At 46.2% G+C, this 26919-nt stretch overlaps 1 protein-coding gene across 2 annotated transcripts in view; it reads right to left on the bottom strand.

Moving 5' to 3' along the window:
* The window catches only part of ankrd11 (ankyrin repeat domain 11), a 46522-nt gene that overhangs the window by 11396 nt on the left and 8207 nt on the right, over positions 1-26919 (bottom strand). For both annotated transcript variants that reach the window (XM_049718953.2, XM_049718954.2), the window contains exons 2-8: positions 24893-24979; positions 6712-6857; positions 5225-5357; positions 1414-1587; positions 632-832; positions 375-517; positions 44-191 (exon numbers count right to left, since the gene is read on the bottom strand). In XM_049718953.2, coding sequence (XP_049574910.1) covers positions 44-191; positions 375-517; positions 632-832; positions 1414-1587; positions 5225-5357; positions 6712-6798 — 886 coding nt within the window. In that variant the 5' untranslated portion in view covers positions 6799-6857; positions 24893-24979. The remainder of the gene's footprint in view (positions 1-43; positions 192-374; positions 518-631; positions 833-1413; positions 1588-5224; positions 5358-6711; positions 6858-24892; positions 24980-26919) is intronic.

Below are 26919 nucleotides of genomic sequence, written 5' to 3'. Positions count from 1 at the left end.
AAATAAAAGCGCTTTTGGCCAATGTTCACGTTAAACTACACACCTGACGAACTGTCCTCACTCGAGGTATACGTGCCTTTCCCCAGCAGCAAATTCAGCATCGTTGGAGAGTTGGCAACATTCAAAGGCGTTTCACCTCTTCGGTTACTTTGTCGTGGGTCTCCGCCATACCGTAAAAGTAGCTTGACCACCTGAAATAAAGCACGCCATTAAGTGGCCATTTTCAAAGGCCCAATACATCCAGCAATGGCATCCAAAATGATAACTTGGCCAAGTATTCAACTGAGTTGGATTCCCCAAAAAAGAAATCCCAAACAAAACTTGGCCAAATATTGAACTGAGTTTGATTTAAAAAAAAAAAAAAAACCCGTCACCTTAAAATGTCCATTATTGGACGCATCGTGGAGAGGAGTGTCGTCATCCAGACCCTTGGTGTTGACCTCGGCTCCGGCTGCCAGCAGCTGCTTGGCCACGTCGTAATATCCCCGGTTGCATGCCTCGTGCAACGCAGTCCAACCTAAGTGGTGGGGGAGAGGGCGATATTTGTGCTGACACGCGCCAAGAGTCCCTTTTTTGACAAGTTGCATTAGCGCAAGTGCATCTCGCTCGCGCCAACTCCAAAGTGTCTCACCTGCAAAGTCCTTTACATTCACATCAGCTCCCTCGCTGATGAGCTCCTTAATGCGGCGTACCTCACCACGAATGGCCGCCCTGTGCAGCCGAGTCTCTCCTCTCTCATTTCTTTTATTGACTTTATCTTTGGTTTTGGATGCAGAGTTTGGCGTTCCCTTCTGACCTAGACTGGACTGTGACTGGTGCTTTGGCGTTGTGTCTGTTGACAACAAAAGCACAAAGTGTTACAATCCATGCCATGAACAGATTATGTGACTTGATTTCGGCTTTTTAGTGGGGGAGGAACTTTTTTTTTCTTCTTCTTCTAATGGGTGCAATACTGTTGTTTCTCTTTGGGCCAGAGGGGGGCGACCTCACACTAAGAATTAGCAAAAGCCTGACTTGGAGCTGATTTCACAACATTTGGAAGCTCGGGCCAGTGTTGTCATCATCACACTGACACGAGTGAGTTTATATCGGAAACGGTCACGTGCATTCCTATTCATTTACGTTTTCAAACCCGATTTGAAGGAAGAGCATTGACAAACACTAACACATAAATATAGGAATCAGACACTGAGTGATTGACGATGATGTTGTTTGTCCAACTCAATGTCTGGTGTGAATATTATTACATCCATAAGACAAGCGGAAAGACTAACTTCAAGCGTGTGTAATGTACACAGCGGTGGTGGCGGTCATTGCTATTCTGTAACGCTCACTTCCCTGCGCCGCCTCCTCTTCCCCGCCCGCCCGCCCCGGTGTGCAACACAAGACGTGGTCTCCATGATAAACACGCACCTGGACTGTTTACGGACTCCTCGGCAGTCATTTGCATGAGCAGGGCCACCTGCTGCCGCTCGGAGAGGGGGTACCCTGCCCGGATGCCTGGCATCCCCATTCCAAACGGCAAGCCTGCCTTCCGGGTGTTTGTGGGCTCCTTTTTAATGCGCTTCCGCTCTGGACCTGGTTTCTCTGTGGTGAGGGGGGGAAAAAAAGAAGTACATTTCATTTTGCTGGCTAACAAGGAGCCACAGGGATGAAGCGCTTTACTGATAAACTTCAACAAAATTTGAGATGGCAAATATGGTGGACTCGTGCATGCTTAGACAAAATATCATTTGGACTGTTTTTATTATCATTTCAAACAGAGCATTGGGGTACAGACTACTCAACTGCCTGTGAGTTGCTTCTCTGCTACATTACTTTTGGCAATATCGTGACAATATTGATAACCGTGATCAGTTTGGTCACCACACGTGTCATTTTGAATTTGCAGAACATTTTTTCCTCTAGAAAAAAAAGTAAAGATGAATAAGGAGAACCTACAACAGACCCTGAAAACATGACTAGAAAAAAAATCCCAATTATATTATTAGTACTATAATCAACAGTTGCAGAAAATGGTCTCCATCCCGTTTTCCTTTTCAAAAAGGAGGCCTCAACGGGCCATCAGGCCGCGTGTTTATGTTTCCGAGCCAATCAGCACAAGTCAGGAAGAGGGTGTGACTTGGCACTAGCACAGTTATTACGAAATAGAGTTGGTGTACTCTCAATTGGACACAGGCTCGCCAAGGTCACCGCATGCCTGCCTGCCTGCCTGCCTGCCTGCTTGCTTGCCAGCCTGAATGGATGGAGACTCGACTCCGCTCTGCTCTTCTCTGGGACAAAAGCAGCTGCTCTACAAAGACACACCCAGCAATTATTTTCAGCAGCAACATAGCATCTGATGACCCTTGGCTAGGACTCCAGCAACTCATGATAGATGTAACATCTGATCTTTGAGCATACGAAACATTACAATTTAGAGAAATGTGATCCAACCGCAAAGTCAGAAACATTTTCCGCATCTGCAGAAACACTGGCGGACTTGTCTGAGCTTGATTTTTTTCTCTGTGACTTTTCTCGTTACAACTCGGCAATGGTGACGTGGCCGTCAACACGCAAATGATTTCAATCACACCTCAGAAAGTTTTTTTGGTTGTTGTAAGGAAATGAGACATGCTGGAGTCACACGTTAAAATGCGCTGAAGTTTCAGGAACATCTGCGAACGCTTTAAGCAGCGTTCCCACCCCCCACACCCCCCTTTGATGAACCCTCCTATGGGCAGTCGCCATTTCGACACATTCCTTCTGCCGGGACTTGAACGGGGGGAACCACAGACAGCAGTCAAAACATGTTTTGGGAGCAGCAGAAGAGAGAAAGTGCTACGCTGGCGCTTTCCGAGTATGTTTACAACAGACTGCCAGCCCGAAAGCCCACCAAAAAACAGAGGGAATTGTCTACGGAGGCATCGGGATGAAAGAAAGAACGGCAGCTACCGACCGGTCTGTAAATGGGACGCCTTACCAAATTTTCATTTGATGACAATTGCATCATTAGGTCATTTCATACAGCCAACCTGAAGCCATTTCAAGAGTCGGTCATTTTCCAACGTTTGTATTCCTAAAGATTGAAGACTGCATTGTTGAGTAGCATCTGATGAATTGTTCTACCCCAGTGAGAGTGAAAACACAGGTAAGCTTTCAATACGGGAGGGAGACAAAAAATATAAGGCTAGCATAAACACTAGCTCATGGAGCTCACACTTTCTGCCACGAAGAACTGCTTTAACCAGCTTGACCACATATGTTTGACCGCGCACATGCCACATCACTTGCTTGGGGAGCTCAAATTATCAAAACAGGAAGTCGAGGCAGAAGAAACAGGAAATGGCTAACAGGATGTTTTTTCAACGCTTTGCAATGAATAAGAGAGTCCCGGGGCGCCGCGCAAGTCGACGTCGAGCCGTGTAGTGAGCGCCACTGCAAGTTTGATCAGGGAAAGTGCCCGGGAACAGAAACAAAGGACAAATGTTTGGATGTCAGAGCGGAACGACGGGCGGGCGGGCGACAGAGCATCATAAATCACTGCCTCAGCTCGCACCTTCCTTCAGTCAGTACTTGCGAGCGCCTCACATACCGTGACCGAGTCTTGTAGCCACATCGAAGCTAGATGGACTACACCACAAGCGGGATGCTAACACAGCCACCGATAGATAGATAGAGGAGCTCAAAGAAGGCTGTCACGACGGAAATGGCCAAATGTTGCCTGCCTATTTCAAGACGCTTCATCATGCAGCAAGATTAAAATATTGATACAGAGATACGCATGGATACTCATTAAAATCATGACGCATCGATATTTAGATTCTGAAAATCGAAACTCATCCCTGACGCTAGGGGGAGCTGTGCCGGTGACTCAAACGAGAAGGAATGAGGAAAGATAATGATTTCCTTTTTTCTTCAAAAGATTCAAGATAGTATATGCACATATATGTAGATGGATGTGCTCAAGAGTAAAGCCAGACTGTATGTTATTGGATGGTGTAAACATGTATAAAGTTGACTATGGAGGTACGTAGCATATCGCCAGGTTCACAAATACACCCGGCACAAACAACGACTGAAATGAAAATGTTTCTGCTCCAGTTCTTGCTTAGCTAGAAAAGCGGTCAAAATCTCCCATGTCCCCTTTTCTCAATATGTGTCCGTTTCCACAATGATCTCATTTAATCATTATGGTAATCACAAGTGAAGCATGCTCAACAATTAATATATTTGCACTCTCCACCCGCAGTAGACGAGGAACAAGAAAACAGCATTTTTGAACGGACCTGGCCGTATCTCCGGCGCACAATTCATCTCCCATCAAATCACAAAGGAGACGAACGAGCAATGAGATGTGGCGTGGTAATGGCCGTGACATATCAGAGTTGCCGTTCATGTTAGAGGGGGAAGACGGTGGGTGACGTGGCAGGGCAACCGTTTGAAAAGGTCAGGCAAAGAGAATGGAAAACACACACGTACACACACACACGCTGGAAGATAAAAATGACTCAAACGCATCAAGTGGAAGCAAAAGCAAAACCAAAAATTCTCCGAATCGGACTCAAGTAGCATCGTGTGCAGATGCTAGCAAATGATTAAGAATGAGCAGGAGAGCAGTTTTGAAAAGACCTGAACATGCCAACGTGCACTCCAACTTTGCAGCCTAACAATGGCATACAAACGCACAACAAAAGGCTTGAAAAATCTCACAAGTTACAACTCCAAAGCAAATCTTGACCGAAAAGACGCGCACACAGGCATGCAATTTTCCATTTTTGACTGGAATGAAAAGCTTTGCAAACGTGTAATTACACAACATAAAGCAAAGTAGCTACTCAGCCAAAGCAGATGATGAAGGCAGTTAGCAAAGCCTCTGAGCTGGAACATTATTAATAAACTAAATCCCCCCCCCCCCCCCCAAATGCCAAAGTCAAACAAGCAATGCAAGCGCCACTTCTACTTCCTTTGCTAATTAAAGAAAACAAAGCAAAGCCGGGCCCGGTCAGGCTAGCTAGCGTGTTCCACAAATTCAAATTGCCACGATCTGAAATCACGCTCCAGACTGCCAGGTAACTACCGCTTGGGTCCGGACGACTTCCCAAGTAAAAGCTAAGATGTCGCAAATCAATGCAAGAATGAGTGTTGCGGACTCAAACTAAAACTTTCCGTCATCAAATGAGCAAACGGAGAACCGCATTGTCAGCAAATGAGAGCGGCGAAGGTCTATGACACGGTCCCTTACCTGAGTCCGAGTCTTTCTGGTCTCCATTTGCTCCGGTTGTGAATGGCAGTTTTCTTTTCGAGGCCTTCTCTTTCATCTCTTTAACCCCATCGCTGCGATCCAATTTGGGAGTCTTATTTGACAACACTTTTTCCTGTCAACGACACCCATCGGCCCCAAGCGTTAATGAACGAACACAGGTAACGGGAAACACTTTGCATTGGCAAACATAGAACATTTATTAAATACCATTTGAATGAACGGTGTAGAAAGAGTATTTTGAATGACAATGAAGGAAGGTTGTAGCAACCTATTTTTGGGCTTCATTGTATTTTTTACACTCGTAGTTGGTAACAGGCCCGTCCCGCTTTTGACTGGCGAAATACGACTGAGAAGTCCGAGAAGCAAATGTGACTTTGCGCCACACCGACGTGGTTCTTTTGGATGGGGTGATTGTGTTCGCTGCACGTGCACATCACCTCCTCAAGCACATTAGGCATGTTTTCAATTATGCAGTGGTTCTCTCAACTCCTCCCCCTTGCCCTGCCCCGGTCACAAGACGATGATGTCATGGTACAGTAGAGCGGCGAGCGACACTGTTCAGCAAACTCATCTCTCAGCCTCCGGTACACTCGGCAATACGACTGAAGTTGTATTCGAAGCAAAAAAAAAACAAAAAAACACCGCACGCAGATGCAAAGAAGTCGAAAATCTAAGACGCATTTTCTAGATATTTTGATGTCTATTTTTAAAGCTGCGACTGGATGTGTGCCTTCACATGACACCTTGCGCTCTTCGGCAATGGCTGCTTCTTTTCCTTTTCGTTTCACTCTGCTTTCCACCCGCCCGCCCGCGAGTGTGTGTGTGTGTGTGCGTTTCAGCCCTCCCCCCATCCTCCCCCCCCATGCCAGAGTCTGATGCAATCCTTTGCAGAGGGTTGTAAATCTATGCCTGCATAAGCTGCACCTCTCCGCCGTGCCTTGCTTCTTGTTGCTGCCACCCCCGCCGCTTCTTGTATTAAAACGGCGGACATGGGCATCTTAGGAAAATACCACGAGCGCACTTGTCAAATTGAGAAAATGCTTTGTATACACCGTAAGGGTGAAGCTGAAATTCGTACCATTTGGACAATTTTAATGTATTCGATGATTCATCAATTATCAACAACAGTTGCACCTCGACACATGACAATAAATATGTGAATTACATTTGACTGTTTGACGCAACTCGGTTCTTTTGTCAATTGAGAAAAGTCAAGTAAAAAGAAAAAAAAAGTCACATTTCGGGGGTTGAGTTTTGAACATCATTATCTTTTTGGATTGCAGTGAGTGTTTGACCAAAATACCCTTTATTTCTCTTTTTTCTTCCCCCTGAATTTAAACGAGCAAAGCATGGGAACTAGGATGCAAAAGGGAGCTAACAAACTTTCAGATTCTGTAAATAGATGACACAGAAATGCAAATTTGTGCCTGTTTTTGGTTTGTGCCTGCGGTTTTTGCGGCGCTTACCTTCTTCCCACCCTGCTTTTCCACCATGTCGGTGTTAAGTGGGAAGTGGTCCAGCTGGGGGGTTTTAGAACCCCCACCTTTGGGCATCGTTCAGCTCTCCCCACGCCAAGCTTCATTCACGCTGCCATTGCATCGTCATCAACCGTCTGGAGAGGGGGGAAAAAAAAGGGGGGGGGGAGAGGTTATCACCTGACCGCTTGAGCTTTCACATTTTGATAGAAACACCAGACAAGTGCAAATTGAAGCCATTTCAAGCACTTGCCAGTGAAACTGTGATTCAAATTTTTCAGAAAGGCTTTGAACATTTCCAAGTAATCACAATGATTTGCTTCATCGGCCCACGTTGCAAAGAAATACTTGATAGTCATAAAAAGCTGTATTTCATACACACACACACACACACACACACACAAGCGTGGGACAATATTTGTGATACGTGGCGATCGTTCTTCTAGATCACACCATAGGCTGCGCCATTCCTCTATTGTTTACTATCCGCTCGGTGAGGAGAAGTCTTGTGCTTCTCAGGGTCATGAATTAATCATGCTTTTCGTCCCTCAGCCACCCCCCCCCCTTTCTCTCTCTCGTTTGACTGCATCCAACGATAATCATCCTTGTGACTGAGCGAGTGAACAGATGAGACCGCATGGTTTTTTTCCTTCCCCCTGCGTTCGGAGACACTGGCACTTCTATCCTCGCTGGCGTGGCTTCCATCTCTCCTACCCCCACAGCCTCCTTGTCTTCCTTTTGCAGTTATCCTATTCAAAGACTGCTATTTATATCGCCCCCTCCCCCGTCAAGTCAAAATAGAAAAGCAGCCAAGCAAGAGACGCCAACAGCTCCCGAGCTTGAACCGCTCCCCTTTTGCTGGTGCACGGGAGACCAACGAGACACATCAACTCCTCGCTCCTCCGGTCCACTTCCCGTTGACCGTAATTATGTTCCACAAGCAAAGGGTTGCGTACAAAAAAATCAAGTATGGCCAAAATCTCCTTTGCTTCACCGGTTAAGCCGCAATGACTAGCATGCTACATGCCCGTAAGATGTTCCTGGCTGCAAACAAAACAATTAGCACTAATTGAAGGCCCGCTGCCAGGGGTAAACCTTAGAAAGTTTGACACCACCGACTTGCGATTTGATGACCGGCCGATGCATTTCTTGCTAATCAATTGGTTCAAGTTAACAAAAACAATAGATTTGGCAAGACACTTGCAGCATGGACAACAACAACATCAGCCTAAGCATGTAAAGCACGTCTTGAGGAAATAAATCGAGAATATGAAAAGTGAGTCTGAACAGTAGTTGAGCAATGTGGCGACCTACATTCTTAATACTTTGTGCCTGATATGAGCAGCGATTCGCAGTGGCCGACGAGCCAGAGAAGCAACGGAGCTCTCGCTATAGTTTCTCTGGCACGCACCTTTCTCCCAAAGTTGCATTATCTCATCTTCCCGGAGCCACTCCCTCTGCGGCACGTCAGCATATTGCAGCATGCGCGTTTGAGTAGCAGTCGAGTTACTCAGCTAAATCAACAACAAGCTAGCTCATCTCCAAACTAAAGACATCCAAATAGAAATGGCTGACATGCTTCAGATTAACACGTCACTTTTCAACTCCCAAGTCAGCAAACATGAACATGAAGTCACTGTTTACTTATGACGATCTACTTTGGGGTTGAGATAAACGTGTCCGAAACCACGTTTACCGGCGTTTGCTTTACTTGTACTAGAAAGTACATTACGTATGTTTTACACGGCATTAGCTTGCCATCTCTGAGCGCACTCTGCGTAGTGCTAACATTGTGACAAGAAATGGGTTATAAAGCCTCTTATTTTATTTGTCATTAATTCAAAGTAGGCAATCTAGCTGGTCTGTACAAGGAATGCTAAATGCTCCTGGCAGGATTCTGTTGACAAACATGAATTTATCGATCATGATCATCTCAAAAGGGAATATTTTGGACGCTGCTTTTGATATTCTTTTCTTATCTATTAAGGGTGCATGTCAGAGTTTGTATTATTGTCATTATAAATGTATTTTCCCTCAAAATCAATCTGATTGTGACTACTTGTGTTTATGGATGAGTTGCTACCTGTTAACAGTAATGCAGTGAATATTTACTTATTTTCAAAAATATATACCTCTTAAGTGTCCGGATGTGGAATCTCAAATCCAATTAAAATGCATCAATGTGGGCTTTGAGACCACACATACACGATATCATTGTAAACATCACCGAGTCGCAACAATATAATCTAAAATAGTCGTCGAGAAGGGCAGTTGTTTGCTCCAAGCATACGCCAGCCACTCCTATCTTCCTATCTATCTATCTGGTGATTGTGGGTGTACACACAGCAACACACCTCCAATTTTCCACAGTGACAGCTGAGCAGCGCGGCAGCTGCATCCAGGGATGGGCTTGTTGCTCTCCCTATGTGCGTACCTCGCTTGCTAATACCATGACTAGCACGGTGGAGTCTCCATACATATATAAAACACCTGAGACTTGGGCAGAAATCATATTCCAGTATGTGGGGTCATTTCATGGCGATTACGACTCGAAACTCCTGTGCCCTCCCGACATTCGGCTTCTAATGGCATCCAATTTTTAAAACGAATACACAATTAGCCAATGGCAATGGTGTGTACTTTTGACTTTCTCCCCCACACAATTTGTACTTAATTCATGAAAACTTGGTGTGAAATAACAAACGAAAGATTCCATCCAAGGCACGGATCTTCCTGAACGTTGCGGCCTTGTACCGCTTGTGGCAACACGGGGAAGAGCAAACCGGAGAGGGAGGGACAAGAGCGGCAGAGAGCTCGCTCGCCTGTTTGGTGTGCAAATAGAGGCAGCCAGGCTCAGCTGCTGTATCCTGGCAACCAGAGCACACAGCTCAGTCCCTGACCCGGTCGGCCGGCCGGCCGGCCGGGCGGGCCCATTCATTTCGCCGTCGACCTGTGCAGACAAATAAAACCAAGGCTGACACATGAGCACATGACAAAACCTATACAGGGACTGTGCATCAAAAGGAACGCCAGGTTGCGCATAGAGCCACGTTCCGTCCGTCCGTCCGTCCGCCCGCTTCAAGGAAGAGACGGACGGACGGGTGACTCCTCAATAATACCTTCAATAGTTAATGCAGTATTTTTGCCAAAGCGAGACTTTTGGAGTTATGACAACCTCGTTTTCGTCATGTGTGATACTGGCGCACAACACGGACACTGAGCGGCCTTTGACGATGACGCAACTGACAAGATGTATTTTTGATGACCTTGTACTGTACATCTTGGCCCCGCCCACTGCAACGGCTGCGCGTGAACTTGCAACACAACTGCCCCGTTTGGCCACGATGGCGGAAAAGAGAATCCACTCCCTTGCTGGCATTTCCTATGCGGCGCACGTCCGCTTCTCCGTTTCATCCAATAAGTGGCGGGCGCTTGTAGCCCGCTCGCCGCTCTGCTAAATCACGCCGTCTTTGCCGGCGACCTCGCTAAGGTAGTGGCAGGCGCATTCGTATATGCAGCAAGAATGCAGGAAAGTGTTTATGGCTTTCTCCTCTCCATCAGTGCTCTGAAACCCCCCTCACCCCCAATTTCTTCAACCTCTCCTCGCTGAGTACTTTTCTCTCATCTGCTTTGTTCCTCTCTATTCTCAACATCTCTCTCCACTCTTGCCACAGAAACATGCGGGCGCATACACGCACACACATGCACGCACGCACGGAAAGCCTGTTGCCTAGCAACTCAGGGACGAGACAGATGCAGACATATCAGATAAGCTAGTAAATAGCTGAAAACGAGGTGAGGAAATCTCTCGCTCAGTAGAATGCCTTGGCAGGACAAATTCTCAACAATTCCATCAATTTTCGACCTTTGAGTCAGTGATCAAACAACGTCCTACAATTCTTCTAATGAGACGACAACAAAATATGGTGATAACAATGTCCGAGGACCTGCTAATGTTTATTTTTCCAAATCAAATATTCAATATATAAAAATTAATTGAACTGGCTTTTTTCATGGTCATTATTTTTCAATGGTTAACAAAAAAAGAATCAATATGTATTCCTGTAATTAAGGAAAATGTTACACAAATGTAACTCATCAGATTTTTTGATTCACAGATGGAATAACGGCTAGAATGATCAATTTCAAAACGATTTGCTAGCCTTACGCCACATAAACCGAAACATAAACTAAGCTAGTGCAGCGCCATTTTGCAATGTTGCCACTTGTTCTAAAAGAAATCCTATTAAATACCGCCAATACCATTTGAAATAGCAAATCCAACCAAACTTCCCCACAATGGTGTTGTAGAATGCAATGAGGAGCTGTGTTGGAACATACCAATACCTGGATAACCAACTGGCAGCCAGATTGACAATTTGACAACAACAGAGAAGGAAGGAATCAACAAACATTTCTTGAAAGGCATCAGTAAGTGGGTGCAGCCTAGCTGGGGACCAAACAGAATGTTAATGCTGTCCTGGTGCAGAGGGGTGGCGAGAGAGTCGGGCTCCCGGATGAATTATAAATCGCTGGGCTGGGCAGGGCAGGATGGAGACGACGCAAAGATGGACGAATCAAAGCCCAGTGGCTGTGAACATTTGGGGCTCCTTAAAGAACAATCTTGAGCCCGTGCGAAAGGTAACGGGCGAGTGCGCAATTCTAATCAGTGAGGATCAACAGATACCAATCCAAGCGGATGCCAAAGTCGGAAGAGCTCGGCGAGGGGACAAACGACTCAAGAATGTAGCGGCCCACCGCACGCATCGGTGAGGGAGCGACTAGCGCGCAAGTTAATTGAAGAGAAGGAATTCATTTAATTAGCGGTATGGCCGAGTGGTGTCATTTGCGAGACCACGGCACGCTCTGACTTCCATATTGTTTGCCACGACGGCAATGAGCCAAAGTAGAACACGTCGGCTATTAAGTCAAAAACGGCATTTTGCATGTTTTTCATCTCCAAGGAATTCTGTGCCCATTCATGGAATAAGGACTGATGATGGTTGCAACCGTTTAAATGGCTAGCAAAGACTAAAAAGTGTAAATAACGTCAACAGCATTAGCATCCATATGATCGAGCGCAAATGCCTCAAGTTTGTTGTTTTTAGGGATACGTACAGATTAGTCGCATCTTCCATCAGTCCAAAACAGTCAACAACAAATGACTCATCGACAGATTCATCAATTATTGAAATAATCATTAGTAGCGGCCAGCCATACAACAGCAAAACACCACGTCAACCAAGTGCCATTTTGAAGCAGCGTTTGTTTATCTCTGAAGACGAGTGGCGAGCATATTTGTTGTGCCTCTCCACGATGGAAACTGCAGTAATTGAAGGTACCTCTAACCCAGAGGGAATTGGTCTTCCGGTGTTCAAGGGATCCTTTTTTAGCATCTGCGACATATGCACGTTTACTTCCGCACAACAACCGAAAACACATGCGTGCAATTATGCCAATTAAAGCCAAAGCAGAGTGCAACATTAACACAGAGGTGCCAAAAGAGACGTGCACACATTTCCTCTCTGGTGCAGTGGCATGAACAATGGCTAAAAGATCATTTGACATTCTATTTCCATTAGATGGACAGACAGCCGTCCGTTCAAAACAAAGCCAGATGCTAATGCTCCTTTTTTAGGGGTTTGTGACAAGCTGCCATGAAAGGCAAGTTCTGCCTAGTATTTTGGGGTAAATGCTCAGCACTCAGTTGGCGGCAGATGCCCACGACACTGTTTTTGTCAGGACTGACCCGGATTACCGCTACTGCACATAAGCGTCAAGGACAGAAAAGTCAGTTAAAGCACGGAAGGTTTAGAGTCAGCTTGAAGAGACAAAAAACAAAGCTTCAAAATTGTCAATGCTTTTGGTCGGCGACCGTCCCACCGAGGAATGTCCGTTTTTGCACGAATGGTCGCAAAATATGCTGCGAACCAAGCCGGTTTCCAATTTCTTTTCGGACAAGCGGCGTTGTGGCGGCAAAAGGGTCTCTGTGGCGGTGCAATTGCGAGGACAAGGGCCGCATTGAAGCTTGGGGGGGGGGGACGATAGCTGATATAGCCACATGAATGCGCGGCCCCCTAAAAGCCGGTCGGTCGGCCGGCCGGCCGGCCTACTCGGGTTTCCTTGACAAAGCTTCCATTTTTACGGCGGCACGGCACGCCCAGGCCCCCACCTCATCCAACACGTACGCCTGGCTTCCTATTGTACGACTTAAAAGTTGCTCGCGGTCTTATGTTCTAGCATAACGGTTCGTGCAACGGTTGACCACGACAAGACATTTTCTCAATCGTGCATGTGATGTAATAACACTGGGGGAGGGTTACAAAGCATTGTTGTATTATTTGCGTCCCCCCCCTCCTTTTTTTTGTCCGGTTGAGTGACTCATCCAAAAAGTCCCCGGGTACTCTTTTCTCCACGCCCAAGCTGTGGCCGGAATAAAAGCACTACCGGAGAGATGAGGACAAAAGGACACATGTTGGAGGGAGGCTGCGGCTTTTCAGGACGTTGGTCGGGATTGCGAGGTGGCTGGCCGAGCCATCTTTTTACGATATTGACCGAGTGGACTGCAGCTAGCGCCGGCGTAAGACAAATCCTTTAAACTGCTCTCTCTCACGAGCACACAATGTAAACAAAGACGGGGGATTCCGATTTCAATTTGTAATTGAAGGAATCATCAATTATTTCTCTTTCTTTGACAAACGCACACATTAATTGGCCCCAGTGTTTGGGCTTTCTTTAGAGTCAGAAGTGAGGACCAGAAGGCAGCATTCATATGCAGATTCTTTGCCATGAGAAGAGCGAGCGAGCGCACAGCAGAGATCCCTTGCATACTGAACGCCGATAATCGCACAAACAAACGTAGAACAGGGCAGCGGGAGTAGTCTCGTTTTTCTTAAAGAGCGTGAATATCACAAAGCGTTTCAAATGAATCAAGCTTTTATTCCCCTTGGATGATTGTCATCACAAATTTTGCACTAATATACCTGCAAGAATTTCTAAACAGGACTAAAAAAAGAATAATTTGAGCAAAGTGAACTTTCTGTCTAATGAAAAGCCAAAATAGGCCCAATTTTCTCAGAAGCAATACCAAACCCGCTTGCTGCACCAACAAGGCAGGATTGCAAAATTTCCAAATGCCATTTCTAAGTACAGCCAAGCAGGTGAAATATTTGCTTTATGGCAAAAAAACAACAACACAAAAACAAAAAAAAAAAAACCCACATCAACTGCACTGCCAGCCCCATTGAATGTGAAAGGGCTCGAGATAGGGAAACTAACTGAGCAGGCTTTTGAAGCAGAAAGGAGTGAGTCATGTTGACCTACATAGGCAGTGTGGAGAGTGTGTGTGTGTGTGTGTGTGTGTAAGTGAGAGAGAGAAAGAGAGGGGGGTGGGGCTACAAGAGAGTTCTTCCGCATATCAGCCTTTACTTGGCTTTACAAGCACCTTCATTCTGCAAGGCTGTGAGGGAGAAAAGGGAACTTCTCAAGATTGGAGGTATGGCTGCACAAAATCCCGTCCGTTGCTCCACAACGCGAGAAAACAACACCACACAAGTCAAGCAAACGCCAGGGAGAATATACACCAACATTTTGGGGAGAAAATGGAAACCAGGCTCTGGTTTTACTGACTAGTAAATGTAAACATGCAAAAAGCTCGGACTTCAGACTTTAGGCAGGATTAGCACACAACGGCAAAGAGGCTATTAAGATTGAAACACATCACGCAAGCAACTCACTGTGGCGACGCTTGGGCACGCATGCAAAATCAATGATGTCGGGTCCAAATGGAAATTATACAAGCACAGCGTTATTATGAACTACGAGCATGACTAGCGTGACTTTCGGTTGCCAGTGGCGTTTACTAGTGACATGCAAAAACAAAACAAAAATAATCTATTAGATTCGCGACTAGTTGGGTTGCACAGAATATTTTATTGTAAATAAAACGTTGGGGTTTAATGGGAACTACATTTATGTTGTGTGAAATCTGCACTTGGTTGGAAAATGGTATAACAATTCATTAAAAAAAATACATTGAACGGTATAGTTAGGGTTAAACAAGAGCTCAATTTATTAAATAGGATCACATAAGACTCAGATGTTTCATAATTCGTGGATGCTGCCATCTTGGCTTTGCTCCCGGAAAAAGATAGAAAATAAAAATAAATAAATGGCCACACGCTGACCGAACCAAAACAATTGAACCAAATCGTGTGGAGTGGGCGGCTTCCAAAATTGCTCCACCTCCACTGACATTGCAGGAGAGCTGGAGAAGAAATACAATCTAGTGGAAAGCAAAAGACAAGGTGAGGTGGTCGCACAGCAAGGTCAACCTACGGTAATTGGGGCAGTAGTCAGGTTGTCGCTGCTTTCACTTCGGGTCTCAGCGCTAAGGGACTTTGGAGCTAGCTCCCTTCTTTTTTGTTTTTCTGCATCAACGCCAATGAATGCAGTCACGGGAGCTCTGCCAAAATAGCCAAGTGAGCATCTTTTTCTTGCTGAAGAGGAAACACCCATGCAGGCATTTGAAGAAATCATGAGAGGGGGGTTGCAGATGATTTGATGCTGGAGTCCTAACAAAGGGCGTGGCAAAGGAGGAGGTTGGGGGGGAGGAAGTGGAAGAACAGATGAGACAGCTGGGGGAGGGGGACTGGTGAATTATTGATGAGAGCAGGCAGGTCGGCCCCGGCTGCTAATGCACACGCACACGCACTTAACTTGCGCATATGTGCGTGTGCACAAGTGTTCACATGGAGCGTGGCTAATGTTTCACATGACATCAGCCTTGGCAAGGCTCTTTTGCTTCTTTTTCTTTTCATCCCGCCACCAAACTGCCCTCACCTCTCCGTTTGCCCTGCACCACACCAAACACCCACGCTCGCAAACAGCGGCGGCCAAAATTAGCTTTTTGCTCATGTTTCAAGCAAAAGGCATCAAACTGGGGGAGAGCGAGAGAGAGGAAAAAAAAAAAAAAAAGTCAGGGGTATGCAGGTTTGTCCATGCTGCAGGCGGAGTTCACATAGAGGCTAGCAGCAGCAAAGCGTAAGCCCCGCCCACTCTCCCCTCATCCTCTCCCTCCGGTGGACACATTCAATTCATGAAAACACAAAGGGGTGTGATGGGGACTGGACCAAATGGACTGTCAGCTCATATCCAAGTGCTGCCTGCCTGTGTGAGTGGAGGGGTCGGTCCTTGGGCTTGGACAAATGGTGCAAAAATAATCCGGAGGTGCTATGTTGAGAGGGAGGCAGAAACGCTTCCGTCAAAATCAACTACAAGAGCCGTCATCATGTCCTAGACAAAATTACGGAGAAGCGGAGTGATCATGCGTGCAATGTTTCCCAACTAGAGGAAACCGAAAACACGAGCACCGACGGCAGAGATGACGCTAAGTTTTCTTGGCTAGCTCAATTTAGAAAAGGCCGCGCCGCGTCTCCGCCGGAAGCGAGGCCGAGCCGGGCTCGACCACGGTCGAGCGCCGGTCCGCCCCTCCCCCGTTCGTTGGGCGAGCTCTCCCCTCCCCCAGCGGGGCAGATGGTATCCTAGCAAGCAGAATGACCCCGGTGTTCCGAGCCCTTGTTTTGATCCGGCGCTCCCGATTGTCCGAGCCTAATCCTGCGCTAGTCGGAGTCGCTGGGCTGCTGCCAGCGCTCTTCTTACCAACACAAAGGCTTTTTTCATTCCAGCTCGGTCGGGTGTGAGCTTACTCATCAGCAGACACGCCACTTTTGTACTATCACATGGGCGACTTCCTCCAGCCGTGGCGTGGCGGCTTACACTCTCACCTCTTTCTTTTCCGCTTTTGTTTCGTTAATGTTTGCCCATTAACGTTTCCTTATAGGTGCTTGTTCCCGACATGTCTATTTGTCTAGTACACATTTAATATTTGAGTGACTTAGGGAACAAGGGATAGGCAAATACTGGAATGGGCCACATTTTTTCACCAGTGTAACTGAGGGACTACGCACGCAGTCCTGAATAGAAAAAATGCCAAATAACAGCTTCTGAATTATTGAAATAGGACGTAAAAATAAAGACTGACCCAATATGGTCCCACAAATGGAGTTATTTGACAAGTTGCTAGCTATGACAGCCCCATTCATTGACTGCACGAAAGTGAAATATCGTGCAACCATTCGGACGGCCAAAGATGGTCACATCGACAAGCCAAATTATGAATATTAAGGTATCGATATATTTGAACAACACATACACATCGTGCTTTTATATTGGCAGCGGTGGGCTGGAACTCACTTGGTACAGGCAAACTTGATTCACGTTGTGAAAGATCTTGCGATCCGTGATGGCATTTTGCTTGGATTAAACATCTGCGCGGTTGGATTAAACATCTGTGCCGTTGTACCGCCATTGCATCGTAGATTCCACAATTGGAATTACATTACAGCCGGCCAACAATGAAAGACAATTGAGTGCAAATGGATAGGTCGCAAGTCAAGCTTAATCGTGGGAATTTCCATTCGCAGCAAACTAAACTTTGTGTGTTGAACAAAACCAAGGCTTCGCGGAATATTTTAAGCGTCACGGTAATAAAGTGGTGGAAGAAAAGTCATATTAGCAGCAGTGCAAGAACGAATCGACAACTAATCAATTAACAAATGAAAGTGATCATTATTTGTGAGAATCAAGCCAAGCCAGTAACTGTGTCAAATCCATTCATTTGAAATGTCATGTTTTTAAATAACAGCATGGATATTAAAATGTGTTTTGAATGTCACTCATCGACGCAATCGATGATTTCCCGGCCTTCCAGAATTCTGTATCCAAGAATCGGGCAGGCTCAACCATCAATAGGACAACAAGACCCTTGGAGGCTTTGCGCCACAGCAATAAAAGTCAAAAATGAACACATAAAAAATGTCTGTGCGGGTTCTTCACTCTGAAACTGCATGTGCAAAATGATATATATATATATATATCCATCCGTTAAGTAGCGCCCAATGTAGTCGCTCAGAGCAGACCTAATCAATTGTCTGCGCACGAGGACTGCGGTAGTGGCACGGGGAACGCTAAAGAGTCGAGCGAATGCATGCGTGTGCATGCTCGTAAATCTTAATGCGGCAAGCTCGTCCGCATTTCCTCATTTTAGATATTCATAGACACATGGCGGAACGGTAGAAGAGCGAGCCAGCGAGCGAGCGAGCCAGCGTCACGGTCGGTCGGAATGATGGCGGGGTCACCAAAACAACCTGCTTGACAAATTGGGAACACAGTTTCAAATCTGCATCTTAAGCGTCTGCGTTTCGGATGCGCCTCGCCGTCCTTTTGGAAATCCCAAAGCCAGACGAGCATATTGGGCAAGATATGACTTGTGCGGCTGGAAAGTGGGCAAGGGTTGACATTTCCATTTCGGTCTTGGTGTCATGTCACTTCAGACAACAAATGCTCCACTTACTTTTCCTTTGAAATCACCATCACTCTACTTTTCGTCCAACTGCCGGGGTTTCTAAGACAACGCGTATCGTGGAATTTGAAAACGTACTCCAAATGTCGGGTCATGACTGCAGCAAAAGAAGAACGTCAGAATGGGAGGCTTCTTAAGCAGTCACCTGTAAAAGGAGCCTCCAGCCCTTCTCCGCCTTTCCTCTCTTCTCTTCTCTTCTCCTCTCTTCTCTGGCCTGTGACATCACCAACACTCCACTACAGGCGCTATATTTAGCCGCTCACCCCCCTGCTGGGTTCTTACTACTCTGTCAATGCCCGGGCTGAGCTTCTACTCCCTCGCCGCCTGCCTCATCTCGCTCCCCCGGCTCCTTCGACATCTCAAAAGAGCGCTAAAGGAGTGAAGACCATTGATGAAAACAGAGGTACACATTGGGGAAAGTGAAGGCGGCGGCCATGTTTTACCACACTGCGTGCCGTGCGCACACTTGAAGAACCCGAGGCTGCCGAGCTCGGCGTTACTAAGATGCGCTCGCCCGATGCAGCTCAACGGCAGATTATAAAGGACTGCGTTGCGTGCGTATGTGGGAGAGAAGCTGGGGGAGGGTGTTGTGTGTTGGTGACTGGCATTTCAAACATCCTTCCTGTGCAAAATAACATCCTGGCAAGATAATCCACCAGCGTGCGAGCATTTATTCAGGCTGGCGTTTCCACAGATTAGCAAAGGCTGCGAAGCACCGGCGAGGGCTGCTTGCTTTCTGGCCCGCCGTTGAATGTTTTGAGCGGCGAGGTCTGACGTTTAACCTATTTTGAAAAAGTGAGTCAAGTTGCGATGGCCTTGTCAGAACAGCGATACAACGGCGCGGCGCTATTGGGAGCATATTGGCTGGCTGATGCATATTCCCGCTCTTGTTCTGTCCAGATGAACACGTTAGGCGAGAGCATGCAAACAAACAGTCGCGAGGAACTGCACACTTAAAAATGCTGGTGAAATAAAATTTGGGTTAAACGTTGGATCGTTGGTACAATTTTAAGCCCAGCAGTTTTAAGAGCCGTCCCAATGTGATATTGAGATTTAACTGGAGCAGCCTTTGGCAGAGTGGTCGTCTCCCCAACCTCAAGGTCGCGGCTTCAATCCCCAACTCTGATGACATGGTCCAAGTGTACTTGAGCAAGACAAGGAACCTTTATTAAAACGCAATATTTGATATTTTATTGTTTCACTTTTGTTTTCTTTACTGTTTGTGTGTAACGGATGCCGGCTAGTCAGTCAGCAAAATACAACACAAAATGCAGACAGATTTTGAAATATATTTTGCTCGATATATTTTTTTGGGAATGTGGCACCTTCAACAGACTGTGTGGATGATTGCCAATTTGATGGTGATGGTAAAGAGGCAGACTCTCTGAATTTGTCTGTAAACTCCGACTGTGTCCACCATTGTGAAGATGCGCATTTATTTCCAGCCGGCCGGCTGGCTGGCTGGCTGGCTACAGCAGTGGCAAGCTGCCAATGGTGAAAAAAAAGGTAAAATCAGCAAGGTTACAATGATCATCTCTGTTGAAAAAAAAAAAAAGGGGGGGGCGTCTCTGCGGTCAAAGTGGAGCTTAGCGGGGCTAACAAAAACATTGGTGTATGACATAACTGCCTGATTCCCACAACTTGGCTGATCTCCATCGCCTGCTGCGACTGCTGGAAAACACACACCAAAATTAGAATTACAGACAGAACCTTCGAGTAGTTTGTGAGAATGGGCCAGGGACTAGACAACACAGAGCGAAAAAGAAAAACCCAAATTGCCGAAAACACTTTCAAGGCTACAAGGCCACCTCTGGAGATCTGAATGTTCCTGAGCTCAAGTACAACATCATCAAGACTGTTAGTTTCGTGATGAGATGCTCGGAAATGCTTCTGAAAATGTGTTTTGGTTTCCCCAACAACAATTCTAAATATAACCCTCCACAACTGGAGCAAATGTTGAATAATGAAGCTAACTCACAGGGCTGGAGAACTTGGGAGACAAATTTGGCCGCTAACATTTAAGGACACGAGGCATGAAAGCTCTATCGGGGTTTGATCAACTAGCGCATCACAGATGTTGCGAGTCGGGTGGGGCGGAATGGCATCGATATCGAAATATTCAATATTGAAAATGACCACGTTCTCCGTCATGTTTGAAATGGAAGCCGCACGTGTTGCCGTCGTGACAACAAATCGGCGTCAAAGACGTACTTGCACATGAAGCTCGCATTAGATTGAGCCTTCTCTAGAAGACAACTTTCTTCTGAGCAGGCTTCAGTGAAGTCTCGCCAACAGCTACGGCCAGCTACTTTTATCCCTCTAAAAGTTGTCTGGGTTTAATTACGCCTGTGTGTGTTTAGCTTGGGGAAGATCGCCTACCCTGAATTCTCCCGCTCGCGTACTGTGCTCAACGTAATCGGTATAAAATGGAGCATTTATTGTTTCTGACTTCAACCGAGAGCATCGAGCGTGGAGGTTGTTTCCACGTTATGAAGGCAAAATGAAATTAAAATGGTTCAATGCACTGCACGCTAAAGAAATATACTGTTGCTACACTTACTGGGAGCTGGGAAATTTGTCGCCATCAATATTTATTGTAGGATGTAAAATTATTTGTTGTGTTTTTTGGCGTAGTGTTGTGTTTAGTCATTTGCTGTAGTTTTTTGTTAGTTGCTGACTGTTGTGTTTTTTATTTAGCATTTTTAAACATGCTATTGTGTAGTTGCCAATTGCTCTTTTTCATTTGCCATCATGTTTGGTTATTTGCTGTTGTTTTGCACTTCCGGGCCAGCGTTTTGATGCAAGAGTATTGTTCCACAACCTCGTCCCCTTCCTTTCTCTTTCTGCCCGATGCGTCGACCATCCCCCAAACGCAGCCTAACCGGCCGGCCGGCCGGTCTTCCTTCCATTCTGCAAAGTGGCCTGCAGGTTGGAGGAGGGGGGCCGAGAGGATAAGGTGGCGTGGGAAGGGTTAAGCCCAAATGGCTCCATCTGCTTCCTGTTCTGAGTGCTGGCCCCTGTCCAGCTCTTAAGCCTGCTACAGTCTGATGCAACGCATTCCCGACAACAACAAAAAAAAGAAGGCTCAGAAGCATGACATTTTAGAATGTTTTGGATAAAGATAGCTTTGATGAAAATTGTTTCTGACTCGGACAACTAAATTCTTCGACGGTTTTCAAAAATACTCTGGTAGCCCACATTGCCCAAACACGGCTCGGCTTCTTGAGCAATTGTTATTTGGCATGCAGTGTTTACAGGACTTGCGCAAACCAACATCTACATTGCGAGTCCTCCTCCAAAGCCTTGATATGAGACTTCAGCTAGTTAGATTTTTGAAGCCTACAATGCTGAGTTGTGACATCTACACAATGAGAGGTCTCAGACTAATCTTTGTTTTCAATTACATTTAGCTTGTCTTAAGGGACGGCATTCATGTTATTTGTTCAATTGATCTCCTTACACAGGAGGAGAACGTTTACACGAAAATGCAAAATTTGAATAAAAAGAGGCAGACGGAAGATTTCTGGGAATCTTTACGTGACACGTTTAAATAAGTCGGTACTTGTCGAATCTGCTAATATCACAAAGCGAAAAGGCTGTGCAGATTTACAACGTGACAGACAACAAGGTCAGTTTCTCCCGGGAGAGGTGTTGGCTTTCTAACGGGGGTAAGGCCACTTGAAACCAGGGTCACAACTCGGTGGTTCCAAAGGGGTCATGAGAAGGATCGGGACAAGGCCAAAATATGACACGCAAGACCTGCAATGTTATCATATTGCTCATTTGTGAATGTGAGTCAATGACGGTGGAAAATGTTTTTCCAAGTTCCTTCAAAGCGGATTCCTTTCAGACATAAGCAAATCAGACAAGAAAGGAAAGTGCAGATCATAGGTCGGACGTACGGTATCTTGTCTGCCGCCTGGGCTCAACTTTTAAGACACACCAGAAGATTAGAAGAAAATTCCCTCCGCAAGCTAGAGCTAGTTATTTTCACCACTATGCTGGAAAGTGACACAAGTTGCATTCAAGACTTGTAAAATGTATTCCCGGCACAGACCCTGTGATGGCTAAGCAAAACAGCCGCAATAACCAGCCTCCATCAAACAAAAACATGCAAATTCTTGCTTCTGGAAGCTGAGATGAAGTGACTTGTCCACTTTTGTCTCATTTGCCAAAAAGACATTCTCCCTGATACTTTGTGGCATGTCAATTTGCATTTTGGCAAATCCCAATCACATCCATCCCGACTTGTGTCAGTGACCGCTGTGGCTTTTTCTTGAAACAAAGTCGACCAACAATGTTGTCAGATCCATTTTGGGATACGTCTACGTGTGGACACTTCCAGAATAGGCAAAACCAAACTGCAAAGAGCCAGGGATATGTTATCTTATCCATCCCACCTTGGAGAAGGGCCTCGCAGCGCTAAAATTAGTCACCAGAACCAAAGTGTTTGGTGTTGCGGCCTGCCAGAAAATAGTGCGGCTGAAGGCAAACCACACAAAAGCACAATATTACGAAGCAAACCTTTTTGCTCAACGCTAGGGTCCATCGCCCCTGAAATGAAAGCTACACTTGCACGTCAGCACAGAGCGCGCTAAAGCATAAACGCAAGAACTTCCGATCTTTCAAAGTGCGTTGACCCCGAGTAGACCTTGAATTCCGCAGCCTGAGATGGAAGCGCCCCGTAATGCTAGTTGCTATTAGCACTCTTCCACTCAGCGCCACAGTGGCTGGTCTGTTTCCTGAAAACAGACTCCTTCTATACAGTCCAACTACGCAGTCTGCCCGAAGGGGAGGACGACGAGTCCGAGAGAGGAGGAAGAAGGCAAGGTGGGGAAAACAAAGCCTCTATAGTGGTCTCTCCGACCGGGCAAAACCGAGTGGCTCTTCCCGGGGCGAGTTATGTAACGTGACAGGCAGGGCCCACTTTTGTGTTACACACGCTAATCCCCAGTGAAGAACAAGGCCCATTTGGGGCAAGATCCAAGGGGGGGGGAGTACAAAGAGCAAACGAGGGAAGATGGTGAGATTACAAGAAGTTCAGTCTTGGAACACTTGGCTGCTTGAAGTCAACAGAATTGTTTAGAACTAACCGCGAGTCTGCCAGTCAAATCTCAAACAGCAAGTGCGGAATACTTTGGATCACAGTGTGACTAATACATTTGCAAAATGAAAAGGGCAAATTCATCCATTCAAATCTAGGTAGGGAGAAGCACAAACATCGATCTCCAATTCGCTTTACCAGGTTATTCTCAAGACAGGAGGGGGGCGGGGGACCAAAACAAAAATCAACAGACGCCTACAATGGTTGCAGCCCAGGTGGAGGATTTAAAGCAGTTAAAAATAAAGGCCGACTCTGATTTAGTGAGCTGCTTGCCTGGAAACCATGTGACTGGCATCACATGAGGAGATGGAGGAGGGTGGCGCATGGCCCTGCATGTGTGTGTGTGTGTGTGTGTGTGTGTGTGTGTGTGTGTGTGTGCCTGCGTGCCCACAGGCACAGTGTGTATTCCACTCCTGGCACCCATAATAAGCTTTGTGATCAGTTTTCTTGGTTTCCACTGACAGTAAGCAGATATAGGCAGCTCAGGGAGGTAAACAGAAGCAGAAGCAGAAGCAAAGGAGCTCTTTCTGCTGCAATGTCGACGAGAATGACGAGAGATGATGTACAGTATGCAAAGAGAGAAGCTGCTGGTGTCACGGTCTGTCCAGCAATTATTTTTATTCAGATATATTCTGACAAAAGTTGATTTCTACAGAAAATGACGCTCGTGTCCTCCTCTGTGGCCGATGGGGTGATTAGCGTGTGAAATACATCTGGTAGCCTGGAAGGGATTTATTTGGTTGCAACGCCAGCTCGTCGTGCAGTAGCGAGCGAGTGACCTATTTTTCTTTCGCACCGACACGACCTCTGACAATGGACAGCAAGGCACAAGTTCAGCGGGCGCTAAGCTCTGATCTTAATGCAGACATTCCGACGGCGCTAATGTGCTTTCAGGAGAAACGTCTTGCGCACGTAAATAAACGGCAGCAAATATTTATCTGACCCAAATAAAGTGCAAAACTGTCTGCCATGATGTCATACAAAATACAACGGCGCTGCGGACGCGGCGGGTTAGCATGCCCAGACACGGCCGACCGCCACGCCGCCGGATGGATCTCTGCCGTTTTCTGAGGAGAGTTTACATTCCTTCGCCATTCTGCGACAAACTGTCATGAGAACCGGCAGCGGCTGATAAGCGGCCTGGCCTGCATCTTGGCGGCCGATAAAAAGGGAACTCCGGCCCGCCTGCGGCACAGAAATTATAGCTCCTCAAAAGACTAGATTGAATGAAAATAACACATGACGGCATGCGACCGGCCCCAGCAGCGAGCTCACGGGATGCCGCCGTGACCGCAAAACTTTCCAAGCTCGCTACTTTCTCAGTAGCACAATGACATCCACTTTTCACATTGTTGAGTCATCCTGAGGGCTGATTTATAGCAAAAATAAAAATAAAACATGCACAGCGGAATGGCAAACACAACATTCACTCCGGACGGGCCTTGCGGTTGCGACCCATATGTGAAAAATGTGTTGGTGAATTGAAACAATTTGAAATTCACATAGGTGGTAGGCTGAGTCTTTCAAAATAAACATAAATATAATAATAACTACATAAATATAAACATAAAGTGCTCAAAAGAAAGTCTCCTCTTTGAAATCCACATGTCTAAAACTTTGGAAAAACAAGTTGCTTGTCAACATACCGATTCCATGGTTGTGGGAGAAGAAAATGTCAGCGCGCTAAAATCCAAAAAGAGAAGCACCAGAGAATCTTGGGGTGTCCACAGTGCCTGAAACATGACAAAAAGAGAGAGAGAGAGAAAAAAGAAAGCGTGATTAATGAGGTAAAGCAAACAAAGCCTCGGGCAACATGCAATCTCGCTCATCTCACTCAGCACTCAATGTTATTTGTACAAGGCCAAATCACGACACGAGTTGTCTCCAACAGCAAATGAGCAGATCGTGTCGAACAAAATACAGCCGCACAGCCCAAAAACGGAAATTAACCACTAAGTGCATACATTAGCCCAAAAATGACCAAAAGAATATCATGTTAAATATTTATGATGATGAGCAATGTTTTGTTTGCATGCGCTAAAGCGTGCTGAGTCTGCAATTTAGACACCACACATTTTTATGGTAATTTCACCCAACACACACCTGAGTTGGACTTGCACGACACAATCCGACGTGGAGTGTGGAGGAAAAATAACAACAAGAGCAAGCCAAGGCTTGCGTTTCCAAAATTTCTGGATAGCCACGCTTTCCCCGTTCCCTTCCAACTATGGCAACACGGGTTTATCGGGATTTAGGAGGCGGGACATGGGAGCATATTTAACAGAGGCCCAGTGTTGGGCTAAACTGCTAACATTCCAGTCAGCGCAGCGCTGCCTCGTCCATTTGAGCGCACAATTGTTCTCGCCACCAGTTGAGGTGAACGCCGCTTGAAACGACAAAGCGTTTACAAAGCGCTATCCTGCAAACGGATATTTCCAAGGTAGAAGGATACGGTTGAGAATTTCTACAAAACACACAAGTAAAAAAAGTAAACAAACAAACAAGCAAGCGGGTGGCCTTTCTGTCACTTCAAATGTCGTTAAACAGGCATCGGAGTAGAAAGGCAGAGTAGCAGGTTGGGGGGGGCAGGATTAGGGCCAGACCTGAATGGGATGGCTGGCCTACATGGCACGGAGGATGATAGATGGCTATTGTGTTTTTACTGGAGTGGAACCTGTTGTGGGTTCCCAGCGGGAAGCTGAGGATTGACGGATTGTAATAATCCATCCAGGAAGCACAACGAACCTCCCCCACGACAAAAGGAGATGTCGGCCAACTAAGGAACGCGGAGCACCCCTTTAAAAAAAAGAGGCACCATACCAGCTTTAAACTTTTTTTATTTATTTTCATTGCCACGTTTTGGTCTTAACAAGCATGGCATCATACGAGCCCATTGTACGGTTCAGTATGGTCGTTGCAAAAAAATAATTGGTAAAATACAACTCGCCAACAGTCAACTGTCATATTAAATAAGCTCCTGGGATCAAAATGTTCTTTAAACTGGTGGCGCTTCAAGCTAGGCAAAACAAATCGGTTTTCTACTCTGATGACATTTCTAAAAGTTGTAAAATTGCAGTGTACGCAGAGTTGAGCAGAGAAAACAATTCAGTCATGCCGCACCTAACGCCAACTCGACTTTGGGTCGCGGTGATGCAACGGCATCAATGGGGCAATGGTCAATTTGATGCATATTGAAGTTATCAAGCATATTTTGCTGGAATTTGGATCATTTCCGTCCTCTCGGATGGAAGTTCAACTAAATACCACCCAAAAAAACACATCAATTGAGCAAAAGAGAAAAAAAAGTTTGCACTTTTTGTCAGTCACCACAACCACAGCCGCAAAGCGGCTATAAAGGTAAAAACATCTCTCTGCATTGACGTGCTGGCGAATCCAAGCAGAAAATATCCATTTGGACTGGACGGCCCCGCACAACAGCCCGACTTTGCCGAGCATCAGGTATCCCATCTTATTGTAATATGGCCGCTAATTAGATTTAGTCATCTGCTCTTGAATGCACAAACACCGACGTGGAAAGCCGACACTGGCGGGGGTGGGGGGCCGGGGAAGATTACAGAAAAAGACAGGCGCACCACACATCTCTTGTACAAAAACATCTACATTATTGATGAGGTCTGACTTCAGCGGGCGGGAACCATTGCACAGTGATCCC

This window comes from Syngnathus scovelli, chromosome 4, assembly GCF_024217435.2.
Source record: "Syngnathus scovelli strain Florida chromosome 4, RoL_Ssco_1.2, whole genome shotgun sequence".
Classification (NCBI taxonomy): domain Eukaryota; kingdom Metazoa; phylum Chordata; class Actinopteri; order Syngnathiformes; family Syngnathidae; genus Syngnathus; species Syngnathus scovelli.
Note: the sequence above shows the minus strand (reverse complement) of the source record. Positions and strands in the feature narration are given on the sequence as shown.